This window comes from Borostomias antarcticus (assembly GCF_949987555.1).
Source record: "Borostomias antarcticus genome assembly, chromosome: 35".
Classification (NCBI taxonomy): Eukaryota; Metazoa; Chordata; class Actinopteri; order Stomiiformes; family Stomiidae; genus Borostomias; species Borostomias antarcticus.
This window is the reverse complement of record NC_140268.1, coordinates 1385727-1401494: the sequence shown is the minus strand read 5'-3', so window position 1 is coordinate 1401494 and position 15768 is coordinate 1385727. Positions and strand designations below refer to the sequence as shown.

At 48.7% G+C, this 15768-nt stretch overlaps 2 protein-coding genes across 2 annotated transcripts in view; one reads left to right on the top strand and one right to left on the bottom strand.

Annotated features, from left to right (window-relative positions):
• prr12b (proline rich 12b) overlaps positions 1 to 1098 on the top strand; it is a gene marked incomplete at both ends in the record, with an annotated part of 18761 nt that extends 17663 nt beyond the window's left edge. Inside the window, 1 exon segment of the mRNA XM_084461009.1 lies at positions 964 to 1098. Within this exon segment, the coding sequence (XP_084317135.1) occupies positions 964 to 1098 (135 nt within the window).
• Positions 1099 to 4602: 3504 nt separating this feature from the next.
• Positions 4603 to 14223, bottom strand: LOC311327900 (chaperone Ric-8A; the record flags this gene model as incomplete). Its single annotated transcript, XM_084461008.1, has 13 exons — positions 4603 to 4738; positions 5078 to 5348; positions 7056 to 7200; positions 7682 to 7777; positions 8603 to 8753; positions 8908 to 9002; positions 9708 to 9896; positions 10483 to 10618; positions 10793 to 11493; positions 11861 to 11959; positions 12314 to 12331; positions 13077 to 13124; positions 14134 to 14223. 13 exons carry the CDS (start codon positions 14221 to 14223, stop codon positions 4603 to 4605), a joined length of 2175 nt encoding a protein of 724 aa, XP_084317134.1.
• Between the last annotated feature and the right edge of the window lie 1545 nt (positions 14224 to 15768).

Below are 15768 nucleotides of genomic sequence, written 5' to 3'. Positions count from 1 at the left end.
TGTGTTGTTGTCTTGTGATTGTGATGTTGTTGTCTTGTTGATTGTGATGTTGTGTTGTGATGTAATGTGTTGTTGTATTGTGATGTTGTTGTGTTGTGATTGTGATGTGTTGTTGTGATTGTGATATGTTTTTGTGATTGTGATTGTGATGTTGTTGTCTTGTGATTGTGATGTGTTGTTGTGATTGTGATGTTATGTTGTGATTGTGATGTTGTTGTGTTGTGATTGTGATGTTGTTGTCTTGTGATTGTGATGTTGTTGTGTTGTGATTGTGATTGTGATGTTGTTGTCTTGTGATTGTGATGTGTTGTTGTGATTGTGATGTTGTTGTCTTGTGATTTGTGATGTGTTGTTGTGATTGTGATGTTGCTGTGATTGTGATTGTGATGTTGTTGTCTTGTGATTGTGATGTTGTTGTGATTGTGATGTTGTTGTGTTGTGATGTAATGTTGTTGTGTTGTGATGTAATGTGTTGTTGTGTTGTGATTGTGATGTTGTTGTGTTGTGATTGTAATGTGTTGTTGTGTTGTGATGTATGTGTTGTTGTGTTGTGATTGTGATGTGTTGTTGTCTTGTGATTGGTGATGTAATGTTGTTGTGTTGTGATTGTGATGTTGTGTTGTGATGTAATGTTGTTGTGTTGTGATTGTGATGTTGTGTTGTGATGTATTGTTGTTGTGTTGTGATTGTAATGTTGTTGTGTTGTGATGTAATGTTGTTGTGTTGTGATGTAATGTTGTTGTGTTGTGATTGTAATGTTGTTGTGTTGTGATGTAATGTTGTTGTGTTGTGATGTAATGTTGTTGTGTTGTGATTGTGATGTTGTGTTGTGATGTAATGTTGTTGTGTTGTGATTGTGATGTTGTGTTGTGATGTAATGTTGTTGTGTTGTGATTGTAATGTTGTTGTGTTGTGATGTAATGTTGTTGTGTTGTGATGTAATGTTGTTGTCTCTTGCTCCAGACGGACAGTGTGGAGCAGGCAGCGGAGGACCCTGGCCAGGAGGAGGTGGTGCAGCAGTGCATGGCCAACCAGGGCTGGCTGGACACGCTCCTCAACTCCTTCATTGAGCTGCTCACCCTGAGCACCAAGGCCTGAGGAGAGACCGCGCGCTGGGGGGAGGAGACACGAGGCCTGAGGAGAGACCGCGCGCTGGGGGGAAGAGAGACGAGGCCTGAGGAGAGACCGCGCGCTGGGGGGAAGAGAGACGAGGCCTGAGGAGAGACCGCGCGCTGGGGGGGAGGAGACACGAGGCCTGAGGAGAGACCGCGCGCTGGGGGGGAGGAGACACGAGGCCTGAGGAGAGACCGCGCGCTGGGGGGGGGAGGAGACACGAGGCCTGAGGAGAGACCGCGCGCTGGGGGGAAGAGAGACGAGGCCTGAGGAGAGACCGCGCGCTGGGGGGAAGAGAGACGAAGCCTGAGGAGAGACCGCGCGCTGGGGGGAAGAGAGACGAGGCCTGAGGAGAGACCGCGCGCTGGGGGGAAGAGAGACGAGGCCTGAGGAGAGACCGCGCGCTGGGGGGAAGAGAGACGAGGCCTGAGGAGAGACCGCGCGCTGGAGGGGAGGAGAGACGAGGCCTGAGGAGAGACCGCGCGCTGGGGGGGAGGAGACACGAGGCCTGAGGAGAGACCGCGCGCTGGGGGGGAGGAGACACGAGGCCTGAGGAGAGACCGCGCGCTGGGGGGAAGAGAGATGAGGCCTGAGGAGAGACCGTGGGCTGTGGGGGGGAGACACAAGGCCTGAGGAGAGACCGTGGGCTGTGGGGGGGAGACACAAGGCCTGAGGAGAGACCGTGGGCTGAGGGTCAAGGAAGACAAGAGGAGTAAACAGTATTGGGAGACAAAGAGGTGGAGAGCCAAGCACTCTGGACTATACCAAGACAGCAGGAGAACAGGGAGAGTTCTAACCCCACTCTGGACTGTACCAAGACAGCAGGAGAACAGGGAGAGTTCTAACCCCACTCTGGACTGTACCAAGACAGCAGGAGAACAGGGAGAGTTCTAACCCCACTCTGGACTGTACCAAGACAGCAGGAGAACAGGGAGAGTTCTAACCCCACTCTGGACTGTACCAAGACAGCAGAACAGGGGGGGGTCCTAACCCCACTCAGTCCTTGCCCAGTGACCAAGCAGCCAGTGTTTCTTTGTTTTTTTTTAAAGAAGGATGGGATTTTAACTTAAATTTGTGCTATGAACTCTTTTATTGATTTGTTTATTCCCTTATGAAGTATCTCTCGGCTCAAAGAGAGGAGGAGAGTGGAGGAGGGAAGGTGAAAATTGTGAATGTGTGTAGCGGTACACCGTCCGCTCTCTTGGTAAGCACTACAGGAGGGATCGTTCTCGCGACCTACATCCAAACACCCCGATACACACACACACACGCACGCACACACACACAAAATATATATAAATATGTATTGATAATTATGATTTGTATTATTTATACAAGAACATTTTAACAACTACCCTCCCCCACTGGGGCTGTTTGCAGTTATTGTTTTAAATGATAATGTTTTATTTGGGTGTACATGAAATGGCCCAACCCCCAAACCCTGCTCCAGAAACCCCCTTTGAGAGCTGGAGGAATTTTTTTTTTTGTGGGGAGCAAAGTTGAGATGAGGAGGCAAACGGTACGAGACAAATGAGTGTATCATTCTCCTTATTTTCTGTCTGCTTAAAAAAATAGAGGGGGAAATTATTTAATACTAAAATACAAAGCAAAATGTTCTTTCTGTTTGTTCTTCAAAAGACAATGAGAGAGGATTTTACGCCTGATAAAAAAAAAAAACTGCACTTTCTGAAAGCAAGTGTGGCGGTTTAGGGATTACGGTTATAAAGCGTAAAAAACGTGTTTACTGTCTGTCTTTTTTATCTGTTTGTTGTTCATTATGATAATTATTATTTTGAAAGTTGACTTATCTGTTCATACTCTTACAGAGCATTTCGGTTTGTAAATATTGTACAGCTACTTCAATCTCTAATTCCCACTTCCTGCTTCTGTACATGAACTTCCTGTATTTGACAAAAGCAAATAAAAATGTAAAAAATGATGAAAATTATGTAAAGAACAGATATCAAGTGAGTTATTATGATTGCACGCTAACTTTAAAGAACAAAGTACAAAGCTTTAACCCTTTTAATACGACCACGTCACCGGCAACATTTAAAAAATATCTAACAAATATTTTGTAATATAAAAAAAATATCTAACAAATCTAAAAAATTCCTCACTCCAACACTTGCTGAAAGCTGAGAAACTGCGCTTTCTAGTATTATAGGGAAAATCCAATTAATATTCGAAATGTTGTCACTGTATTTTCAGGGTTAAAAGGGTTAAAGAACAAGGAAGCTACACAAGGTTCAAGATATTTAGTATTACTATAGGTCATACTAGAGCTATGCATACAGTACACCTTTATGATCGCAGAATGGAAGATGTTTTGCCCAGTTTAAGACTGTGATTGTATCAATTGCGTTAGCTAAATGAAAAATATTCTAACTAAAATATCCTGTAGCGTGTGTTTAAATGTTTTATTGGAATTAGGAAGCTTAGGATGAAAGAGTGGGAATACATTTCAGTTATAAAGGCCTATTCACAACAGAGAGGAGAGGAATAATCCAACTAATTAGTCACATCTTACATCGCTAAAACTCTGCAGTTTTTCATCCAATTGTGTTCAGTCAAATAATCAGTGAAATAATTCTTTCTCGGGCACAGAAATGCTGACACCACACATTTACAGTCACGGATATCTCAGAAGAGCGGCAGAAATGTTTTTATTTCATTTGGTGAAATCAGATTTAGCTAACCGGATCCAAGCCAGCACAGCTACCGTTGTTCTTCAAACATGACATCACTATGTGCTGTATCTGCTAGTCCTGGGTGTGGCTCAGCTCTGGATCACACAGTACAAGATAACAACAGCATCAAAAGTGTTCGTTTTCTTACTTAATAAACAACACAGACATAAACCCACTACCGCACACACCCTGCCCCCACGTTCTTGTAAGCTGCAATGCACCCTGGGACATTAGCGGTCGTGTTCGACTCAACACCAGCCAGGCCAGGACAACACAGAATCCACAAACCATACTATGGTTGTCATGATTCAAATCAGGATTCAAAATTAAACTACAAAACTACAACTACATTTCCCTTCTTCTACATCTGCGTCGTTGTGCAATTGATGCATCTATAATCTGATCTGATCTATAAGCATTTCTGTTTCATTCTGAGGATTCTAGCATTCACCTTTAGGGCGCTAGCATGCTAGCTGATATGGAGCTGGTAGGCAGCTCAGAAAGTAATGGGCAAAAGGCGCTATATAATATGAATATAACTGACTAGTCTCTCTTTCTTCATTACAAAATGTTCAAAATGTTCAGATCATACAGCTCTGTTCCACCATTCAGTTGATGGAACCAATCTCACCGATCTCCTGCCAGTCAATCCTGCTTGATACACCACTTCCTGTCTGTCCCACTTCCTGTCTGTCCCACTTCCTGTCTGTCCCACTCCCTGTCTGTCCTGCTCTCTTCATCTTCCTGTCTCTGTCTGTCTCCTGTCATCCTTCTCACCTCATCCACTCCCTCCCTGAGTCTACTGTTCCAGCTCGTCATCGCTCTCCTCCTCCTCCTCCTCCTCCTCCTCCTCCAGAGTGCACCCCCTCATCCGACCACACAGGGGCGCTAGTCTCCCTTCGGCGGTCACTCTCATCGGCTGGATGATCTTGTCTCTGGGGGAGAAAGAGAGGGAGCAGAGGGGAGGGAGGGAGAGAGAGAGGGAGCACAGGGGAGGGAGGGAGAGAGAGAGGGAGCACAGGGGAGGGAGGGAGAGAGAGAGGGAGCACAGGGGAGGGAGGGAGAGAGAGAGGGAGCACAGGGGAGGGAGGGAGAGAGAGAACGAGAGAAAATGTTCAAACCGCTCAACAGACACAATCTCCATATAAACGTTGACGTGTGGTGTGGTGGTACACACACAGCTGCTGAACACATACACACACACACACGCACACACACACACACACACACACACACACACACAAACACACACACACACAGAGACACACACACACCGTGAGAGCCTGTTGAACATGTTGATGAGCCGGCGCGCCTCCTCCTCCTTCTCCTCCTCCGTCATCCCCTCCATGGGGTCCGGCTGCGCCTCCTCCACGCGCCCGGTCACCGGGTTGATGCGGCTCCTGGCCTCCCGGTACTCCTCGGTGTCGGAGTCCGAGTCGCTGGAGTACTGGGTCTGTCCGGAGGGCTGGGTCCCCCCCAGGAGGCCGCGCGCCGCCAGCAGACCGGCGGCGTTGCCGTAGCCCGTGTACTTCACGAAACGAGACACTGGGAGAGGAGACGCACCCGAGACGCGCTCACGTGAGAAGATTCAAGGACCAGGATGTTGATTTGCCATGTGTACGAGACAAAAGCACCAGCTTGTTGTTGAGCGTGTTGGGTAGTGTTGGTGAGTGTTGGTGAGTGTGTTGGTGAGTGTGTTGGTGAGTGTTGGTGAGTGTTGGGTAGTGTTGGTGAGCGTGTTGGTGAGCGTGTTGGTGAGTGTTGGGTAGTGTTGGGTAGTGTTGGTGAGCGTGTTGGTGAGTGTTGGTGAGCGTGTTGGTGAGTGTGTTGGTGAGTGTTGGTGAGTGTTGGGTAGTGTTGGTGAGCGTGTTGGTGAGCGTGTTGGTGAGTGTAGGTGAGTGTTGGGGAGTGTTGGGTAGTGTTGGTGAGTGTGTTGGTGAGTGTGTTGGTGAGCGTGTTGGTGAGCGTGTTGGTGAGCGTGTTGGTGAGTGTAGGTGAGTGTTGGGGAGTGTTGGGTAGTGTTGGTGAGTGTTGGTGAGTGTGTTGGTGAGTGTGTTGGGTAGTGTTGGTGAGTGTTGGGGAGTGTTGGGTAGTGTTGGGTAGTGTTGGTGAGCGTGTTGGTGAGCGTGTTGGTGAGTGTGTTGGTGAGCGTGTTGGTGAGCGTGTTGGTGAGTGTAGGTGAGTGTTGGGGAGTGTTGGGTAGTGTTGGTGAGTGTTGGGTAGTGTTGGGGAGTGTTGGGTAGTGTTGGGTAGTGTTGGTGAGCGTGTTGGTGAGCGTGTTGGTGAGTGTTGGTGAGTGTGTTGGTGAGTGTGTTGGTGAGCGTGTTGGTGAGCGTGTTGGTGAGCGTGTTGGTGAGTGTAGGTGAGTGTTGGGGAGTGTTGGGTAGTGTTGGTGAGTGTTGGGTAGTGTTGGGTAGTGTTGGGTAGTGTTGGTGAGCGTGTTGGTGAGCGTGTTGGTGAGTGTGTTGGTGAGTGTAGGTGAGTGTTGGGGAGTGTTGGGTAGTGTTGGTGAGTGTTGGGTAGTGTTAGTGAGTGTTGGGTAGTGTTGGTGAGCGTGTTGGTGAGCGTGTTGGTGAGTGTGTTGGTGAGTGTGTTGGTGAGTGTTGGTGAGTGTTGGGTAGTGTTGGGTAGTGTTGGGTAGTGTTGGGTAGTGTTGGGTAGTGTGTTGGGTAGTGTTGGTGAGTGTTGGGTAGTGTTGGGCAGTGTTGGGCAGTGTTGGGTAGTGTTAGTGAGCGTGTTGGTGAGTGTTGGGTAGTGTTGGGTAGTGTTGGGTAGTGTTAGTGAGTGTTGGGTAGTGTTAGTGAGTGTGTTGGTGAGTGTTGGGTAGTGTTGGGTAGTGTTGGGTAGTGTTGGGTAGTGTTAGTGAGTGTGTTGGGTAGTGTTGGGTAGTGTTGGGTAGTGTTAGTGAGCGTGTTGGTGAGTGTTGGGTAGTGTTAGTGAGTGTTGGTGAGTGTTGGGTAGTGTTGGTGAGTGTTGGGTAGTGTTAGTGAGCGTGTTGGGTAGTGTTGGGTAGTGTTGGGTAGTGTTGGTGAGTGTTGGGTAGTGTTGGTGAGTGTTGGGTAGTGTTGGGTAGTGTTAGTGAGCGTGTTGGGTAGTGTTGGGTAGTGTTGGGTAGTGTTGGGTAGTGTTGGGTAGTGTTGGGTAGTGTTGGGTAGTGTTGGTGAGTGTTGGGTAGTGTTGGGTAGTGTTGGTGAGTGTTGGGTAGTGTTGGGTAGTGTTGGGTAGTGTTGGTGAGTGTTAGGACGCCGGTACCGTTCTCTTTGCAGAGCACAAACAGCAGCTCGGCGGCGCAGTGCTTGATGGCCGTGTCGACGTGGGTCATGAGCCGGACCAACCGGCCCCTCCGATTGGCTCCCTGCTCCGGCCGGAGGCCCACCTCTCTGAGGGGGGGCAGGATCTGGGGGGGGATGTATATATGACTACTGTACATATCTATACAGTCTGTATGTATTTATCTGTATATATTCTTTATATATACTTCAATATATATATATTGAAGTATATATAAAAACATTTTAGTTAACTGAGATAAAAATAAAAACTAGGCTTTACACAAAAACGATAACTAACTAAAACTGTATTGTGTGTTTACAAAACTAACTAAAATAAACTAAAATTGTAGAGAAAATGTTTTTCATTTCATTCATAAGCCTAGTATCAAAAAAACTAAAACTAATACTGAAACTAATAAAAACTAAACTAAAACTAAGCATTATCAAAAAATAAAAAATAAACAAAACTAGCAAATCTGCTTTAAAAACGAATTAAAACTAAACTGAAATTGAACACAAAAAGTTCAAACGATATAAAAATAAAAACTATTGAAAAAAGCGAAACTATTATAGCCGTAATCAGACCAGGGCTGATTTAAGAGATACCTGCTGTCGGAGGTAGTGGCGCGTCTCCCTGTGGACTCGGCAGCTCTCGGTCAGCAGGTTGAGCACCGGGGTCAGCTTCTCCTTTAACCTTTGACCCTTCACAGGAGGACAAACACGCTCGGCTCACCAGCCTTCTACCGACGGTCACCTTCATCACCTTCATCATCGTGTTTCCTCCTCACAGCTTCTACAAGCAGCAAGTACTGTTCTCCTGTACCGTACTCCTCCTGGGGATTCTACCCCTCCTCCCTCCATCCCTCCCCCCTCCTCCCTCCATCCCTCCATCCCTCCATCCCTCCATCCCTCCCCCCTCCATCCCTCCATCCCTCCTCCCTCCATCCCTCCATCCCTCCCCCCTCTATCCCTCCTCCCTCCATCCCTCCATCCCTCCCCCCTCCATCCCTCCATCCCTCCTCCCTCCATCCCTCCTCCCTCCATCCCTCCACCCCTCCTCCCTCCATCCCTCCATCCCTCCATTCCTCCTCCCTCCATCCCTCCACCTGCCCCCACCTGCCCCCCCTCCATCCCTCCATCCCTCCCCCCCTCCACCTGCCCCCATCTGCCCCCCCTCCATCCCTCCTCCCTCCATCCCTCCATCCCTCCATCCCTCCTCCCTCCATCCCTCCACCTGCCCCCCCTCCATCCCTCCATCCCTCCTCCCTCCACCCCTTAACCTGCCCCCCCTCCATCCCTCCACCTGCCCCCCCTCCATCCCTCCATCCCTCAACCTGCCCCCCCTCCATCCCTCCACCTACCCCCACCTGCCCCCCCTCCATCCCTCCATCCCTCCCCCCCTCCACCTGCCCCCATCTGCCCCCCCTCCATCCCTCCCCCTCTCCACCTGCCCCCATCTGCCCCCCCTCCATCCCTCCACCTACCCCCACCTGCCCCCCCTCCCCCCCTCCCCCCCTCCAGGCTCACCCTGTCCAGGCGTTTCTCCATGAAGAGCAGGAGGGTGTGGACGCAGTCCATGTTGACCCCCTCCCACTCCCGCGAGCCCTCGGACACGCGCGCCGACAGCAGCACGTCCAGACACTTGAGGGGCAGGGAGGAGAGGACGTTCACCGTGTGCCTGCAGGGGTCGAGGGGTCAGCGGTTACGGAACGAGGTCTAGACTATGAGAGCGGGTGGGTGTTACAGAGGAACCCAACAGTCAAAGTGTGTGTGTGTGTGTGTGTGTGTGTGTGTGTGTGTGCGCTTCATCAGTGACATCGAGGCTCTCTTACCCCTGTAGCTCCTCAGTAAGATCCTCCCCATCACAAGACAGCAGCAGGCAGTGACGCAGCACAGCAGCTAGGTGGCGATAGAGAGCAGCATCCTCCTGAGAGACAGAAAGATAAACAGTAGGGCTGGGTTTAAAATTCATCGATTCTGAATCGATCTTTTATTGAATGAATGAATGAATAAATGAAGGTATGAATAGTTCATTCATTCATTCAATGATTCGTTCATTCATTCATTTTTGGAAATCAGTATCGATACCCAGCCCTAGTATTGATGTGTTGCATAACTTGGCAGTCATGTAATTAAGGTTACAGCAAAAAAAAACAGGTTTTAGTAACACTAACCGAATCGATATTGAATCGAATCGAATTGAATCGTGATAATCGATTCTGAACCTTGTGAATCGGAATCGAATCGATTCTTGAAATTCGACTCGATACCCAGCCCTAATAAACAGGATGTTATTAGCCTGACTTCTGAGAACTTGGTCCCCAGCCACGCTTAAAGGGTCAGAACGCGTTCTCTTGTGGAACCTAACTAACATCCTTGGAGAACCTATTTTTACGGTACTGTGTATCACAAGCAAGCGTTGTGGAACAAAATGGCAGAACATCCAACGTGTCCGGACTGGCCAGCGCGCTCTCTGGACGGCGTGTTTCTGATTTTGACGCCACGTCTTAAACTGTCCCCATAACTGTCCCCCAACTGTCCCCATAACCCTTCCGGTCCGTCCTGTGACAGGCAGCTCATAGTCCCGCCCCTCCTCACCTCATCCGCCTCCTCACCTCATCCGCCTCCTCACCTCATCCGCCTCCTGGCGATGCAGACTGTAGGTGATGTTGAACAGGGTCTTGAGGATCTCGATGGCCCGCTGTGACGCCTCCTTGGAGACAGGGGGCGCTCTGTGGACGGCGGTCACCTGGTGGGACTCGCTCCACTGCAGCTCCAGACACTGCTCCAGGGCGTCGACCAGCATGGACACGCCTCGCTCCTTCAGGAGGAACGGTCATCATGAAGAAGAACAACAAACTTGTGTGATTACGCTACACATACGCTACAAATATCTACAAATATCTACGGAAGAACATTAGGGCCAACAGCAGAGTTTTTTTTTTTTTTTTTAAGAAATTCAGACTTTTTTCTCAGAAATTATTTCTGACTTTTTTCCTCAGAGATTCCGAGTTTTTTTCTCAGAAATTCTGACTCAGAAATTCAGATTTTAATCTCAGAAATTATTTCTGAATTTTTTTCTCAGAAATTCTGACTTTAAAGTCAGAAATTCTGACTTTAAACTCAGAAGCTTAAAAAAATAATAAACTCAGTTGTTGGCCCTAATGCTCTTCCGTAAATATCAGTACATAATACGAACGACATATTATTTATTGACCTTTAAAGCTGTTTCGTACGATGTTTTAATATTAATATATCGCTATGATAAATCAAAAGGCATAAGTGATTGAGCTCCTCCATCTATCCTATTCATGGACATGATACAGCAAGACATTTTAAATATTGTGCCTTTAATACAGGGCTATATTTAATAATTTAATACTTTAATACTATATATTTGGCCTCACCTGCTGAAGCTGCACCCTGAGCTCCGGCCTTAGAGCCGTCAATAAGAAGAGCAGACGCAGTTCATAAAACTGACCACTGGGTGGCACTGTGCCACTGAGCCCCAGCTTCAGCCTCTGTGACAAACCCGGAAGCAGCCTGAGAGAGAGAGTCCGTGTTGGTAGAAAGAGATTGAAAGAGTGAGAAATACTCGAAAGAAAGAGAAGAATGACAAGAAAGAGAAGAATGACCGAACGGGGCAGACATTTCTGAACGCGACAAATTCTAGAGGTGCCATTTGCAAAGAGAGACGGGAAGTATCAACCCTCTCACCTCAACGCACTGGCCCTCTCTTGCGCCCTCTGGCTGTTGTAGATGACATTACACAAGGCTTTCATGGCCTCCCTTCTCCACACCTCGCTGTCGTCCTCTTTGTCCTCGTCCTCCTCCTTCTCTTCCCTGGCGTCCCTCTTTCCGCGGGTTCCGCGGCCTCCCTCGGCTCTCGGGTTGGGGACGTGGTTCTGCGTGGTTTGCGCCGCGTCGTCGTCCGCCGTAGCGCCCCGGCTCTCCACGGCGGCGGCGCCGGCGTGCGTCCCTCTCTCCCGGCTCTCCGAGACCCCGACCGTGGGGCTGGTCTGGGTGGACGCCTGGGCCGTGGGGCGCCAAGTCACCCGGGACGAGCCGCCGTTAGCATCCGCCGCGCTAGCCGCTAACGGGTTAGCATTAGCCACGGCGGCGACTTCGCAGGGGTTTGCCCCCGGATCTGCCGCGTCGGCGGCGGCGTCGTCGTCGAACTGGCCGGGGAGTTGGCTGTACGCCTCCGCGTAGTACTCGTCCTCCTCTTCCTCATCCTGGCGCTGGAGGGGGGAGGTGACGCCCCCCAGGTGGGCCAGGGTGAGGATGGCCGTGTCGGTGACCAGCGGCGCCAGGGCCTGCCGGTCACGTGACAGGATGCGTAGCGTGCGCAGGCACGTCCGCAACACGCCGGGCTGCAGCTGCGCGCGCACGAACCACACCAGGGCCGCGGCCAACCGCTGGAGGGGGAGGAGAGAGGGAGGGAGGAGGAGGAGAGAGGGAGGGAGGAGGGAGGGAGGGAGGGGGAGGAGAGAGGGAGGGAGGAGGAGGAGAGAGGAGGGTCAGAGGGAGGGAGGGGGAGGAGAGAGGAGGTCGGAAGGGAAGGAGCAGAGAGTAAGAGTAGAGAGGGGACAGGGAATGAGAGACGGGTTCGATTATGGTCTGTGAACATGAAGTAGCTGACATACGGGGAAAGAATCCCTCTTATGTTCCCCTGCCATGCACACACACACACACACACACACACGCGCACACACACACACACACACACACACACACACACACACACACACACACACACACACACACACACACACACAGACTCACCCTTCTGAGGAGAAGATCAGGGTCCTCAGCGTTGTCGGAGTCCGAGTCGAAATCCGAGTCGGAGTCGGGAACAAACTCCCTCACTTTGTTCTGTCTGAACTGATCAAACGAAACATGGAGTGAGTGTGAGGGAGGGATGAAGGAAAGGTTAAGGGATAGAAAAGGATAAGGGATGGATATTAAACTGCAGTAACTGACCATAACTAATCTAGAACTGGCTTATCTTATCACTATTTGGCAGCACGTCTCATAGAGAAGTCTCAAAGAAGCGCAAAACAATAGTATGATCCGATGTTTACGAGTTAACAATCAAATAGAGATTAAAATAATTTTGCAATGTAGAGAAAGGGTATGTCAGCTTAACTCTCTCCCTCTCTCCTTCTCTCTCCCTCACACACACATGTACACACACACACACACACACACACACTCTGGTCTTGTGTATGTTTTTACCAGCTCCAGCTCTTGTTGCTGCGGCCATTTTGTTCCCAGAGTGACGGAGAAGCCATCAGATGGAGCGAGAGAGACAGAAATAATGACATCATTATGGAGGAAACATGACATCATTATGGAGGAAACATGACATCGTTATGGAGGAAATATGACATCATTATGGAGGAAACATGACATCATTATGGAGGAAACATGACATCATTATGGAGGAAGAGGTACAACCAGGGTGGAACAGAGAAAAGCCATGTATGGGGTATGTAATAAGAAAGAAAGAAAGAAAGAAAGAAAGAAAGAAAGAAAGAAAGAAAGAAAGAAAGAAAGAAAGAAAGAAAGAAAGAAAGAAAGAAAGAAAGAAAGAAAGAAAGAAAGAAGAAAGAAAGGAGAGGGATAATGATATGAAGTAGAGAGGGATGAGGATGAGTGCAGGGGGATGAGAGGGCTTAGCCCGGAGGACAAGGTTAATCTGAGCCCTGGCTGTGGTGACTCAGAGAGGGGGGGGGGATCAGGGCCAGGGGGGAAAAGACATCCTGGAAAAGAACGAGAGAAGAAGAAGCAGAGAGGGATGGAAGAGGATAAGGGAGGAGAGGGGAGGAGGATGGGGGGAAAGAAGCCGAGAGAGAGAGAAAGAGAGAGAGAGGGAGAGAAAGAGGAATGAATAGATGATGGGTAGTTCTAAGTGGAGATAGAGAGGAGAGTGACAGAGCAGGGAATGGTGGAGGAGTTAGACAGTCCAGTAAGTTTTGAGAAGACTTATGTTCTCTACCTTTCTCCTCTCTCTCTCTTCAACGTTGAAGAAGAAGCACTCGGCAAACTGTGGTGAAGGAGAAAGGTGTCGGGAGTAAGAAACCATGAACATAAACATTAGCTTGGTGATATAAAACACTCGAAATAGTGCTCAGAGAGCACAGACCTCCGGCCCAGAATGCATTGCGTGGCTCTGTGTACACCAGCATTGAATGGGTTCTAAATTGGCCCATGTCACACCTCTCCACCGAGTTTCTTAAAAAGTGGTCCGTTAGTTTTTGCGTAATTCTAGTCCAAAAAAATGAATGGAGGTGAATGGGGGAATGAATGGAGGTGAATGGGTGAATGAATGGAGGTGAATGGGTGAATGAATGGAGGTGAATGGGTGAATGAATGGAGGTGAATGGGTGAATGAATGGAGGTGAATGGGTGAATGAATGGAGGTGAATGGGTGAATGAATGGAGGTGAATGGGTGAATGAATGGAGGTGAATGGGTGAATGAATGGGTGAATGAATGGAGGTGAATGGGTGAATGAATGGAGGTGAATGGGTGAATGACTGGAGGTGAATGGGTGAATGAATGGGTGAATGAATGGAGGTGAATGGGTGAATGACTGGAGGTGAATGGGTGAATGAATGGGTGAATGAATGGAGGTGAATGGGCAGCCCGGCCACGTTCGGCCGGCTCGTGGACCTGCCCTGTGATTCGGATCATCTCCAGAATTAAATGAGCTCTAAGTTGGCCCACGCTACACCCCTCCATCAAGTTTCGTGAAAGTTTCGAGGTTTTGTGACAAAAATCAGTCCGGTCGTTTTTGCGTAATCCTGCCGACGGACAAATAGACGTACAAACGTACATTCACACCAACGAAAACATTACCTCTCGCCGTTGGGGTGGAGGTAATAAACACTAACATGGTAAAACATTAACAGCAATGCTCAGGAAACCATAGATACTAATGAAATGTTACGTCGTGACAGCTACTCTGTGCTGTAGTCATAGCGACAGCCAGCATGTTATGTCATGGTTACGGACAGTACCGTAGATCTTTGCGGTGGTCGTAGTAACCAGTACCTCGACGTTGTAGTCGTCTAGTTGGGTCTGAACGCCGTCCTGGTCGCCTTCCTGGATGCACCGAATGATCCTCTCCAGATCCAGCACCATGTCTGATCACAACACATAACGCAGGCGTCACAGAACGGCATGATGTTATGTTATGTTATGTTATTTTTATTTATAATGCGCCCCCCAACCAACATCAGCCCGGGGCGCAGCCCGGGTACAAAGAGAGACAACCAAAAAAAAAGGACTGCAGAGACACAAAATGAAACTACATTTAAGACACAAGACAAGGACATAAATTATAGATCGTCTGTGACAAAGAGGTGAGTGATGAAGTGGTTAGGTAAGCTTAGGCATCCATTCAGAGCTGGTTCCCCAAACAGCCCGGTCTGGAGCTAACAAGCCCTTTTATTGCAGAATCATCATGTTTTTTTTGTTTTTTTAAATAAGGCTAGGCTAGATACAGTAGCACTTCATAAAGCCATACCTCAAGTATGTGTTAAGGGCAATATTGTATTGGTTTTATTGTATGCTGTGTGCACAAGCACAAACAGGGCACACATGCACACACAGACACACTGCACCTACACACACACACACACACACACACACCTGAGCTATGAATATTCATACACAATACAGTGGTCGCACACAGGAACAAAATATATGACCCTCTCAACCCACTTACACCCCAGCACTAACCTGTGGTTGTCTGTTGGATGGTAGAACACGGTCTCACCTGTCTCTCTCTGAGTCTCTCCCCGACTGTCCTCTAAGCTTCACATGTAGCTAATGAACCTGTCTGAGTTCCCCTAATCTAATCCCCCCTCTCTTTCGCTCTCGTTCTCTCTCCCTCTCACCCTTAAGCTTCCCTCCCCGAGGAGCCACCTCCATTTTAGTCTCTCTGCTGTGTTCACTGGTCACAATAACACAATAACACATCTGGTGTGTTGGAAAAAAATGTCTCTGACACAGCACAGATTTAACCACTGCAATGACTCAACCCACATTGGTGGACGCAATCCTGTCACTGACCAATGGGTGGCTCGGTTGACCAACACCCACATAAGCAGGGAGGTTGTAGCGCAGCTACCTGCTAGAACAGATAATATCCAGTCATTCACTTCACCACAAGTGATGAACAAAACAGCTCGACCGCACAAGGTGTTCATATCCAAGACACACTGCATCACCAGGCATCTGAATACACATCAAATACCTGAGTAATACAAAACATGTCAGCTACAGACACTTATCAAATACCTGACTAAAACAGGAGGAATTTTTCACGGAGGAAGCCAGAAAAAGACAGTAGACAATCTGATAACCTTAGGACAGTACGACAGTGTACTTACTCGCAGAGCCTGTGGGGGCGCAGTTCTGAGAAAACCGGAGAAATCTATTGCTTTAATGTTATGGAAGCTGCTGCTAGTTGTTGTGAGCTCATGAGCTAACTGGCTATCTCGCTCTCATTGTGCTGGATTAGCATTTGGAAGCATTGGAACTGATGTGTCCAGGTGACAAGACCTATCTTAATTTATCCGACATTATTTCATGTCATTTCAATTCACAGCTATTTCAGTGGCATGACTAGCTTGTGTCCTACCAGTCCTGAACAGAAACAAGCCAGCCTCGCACATAAGCCAG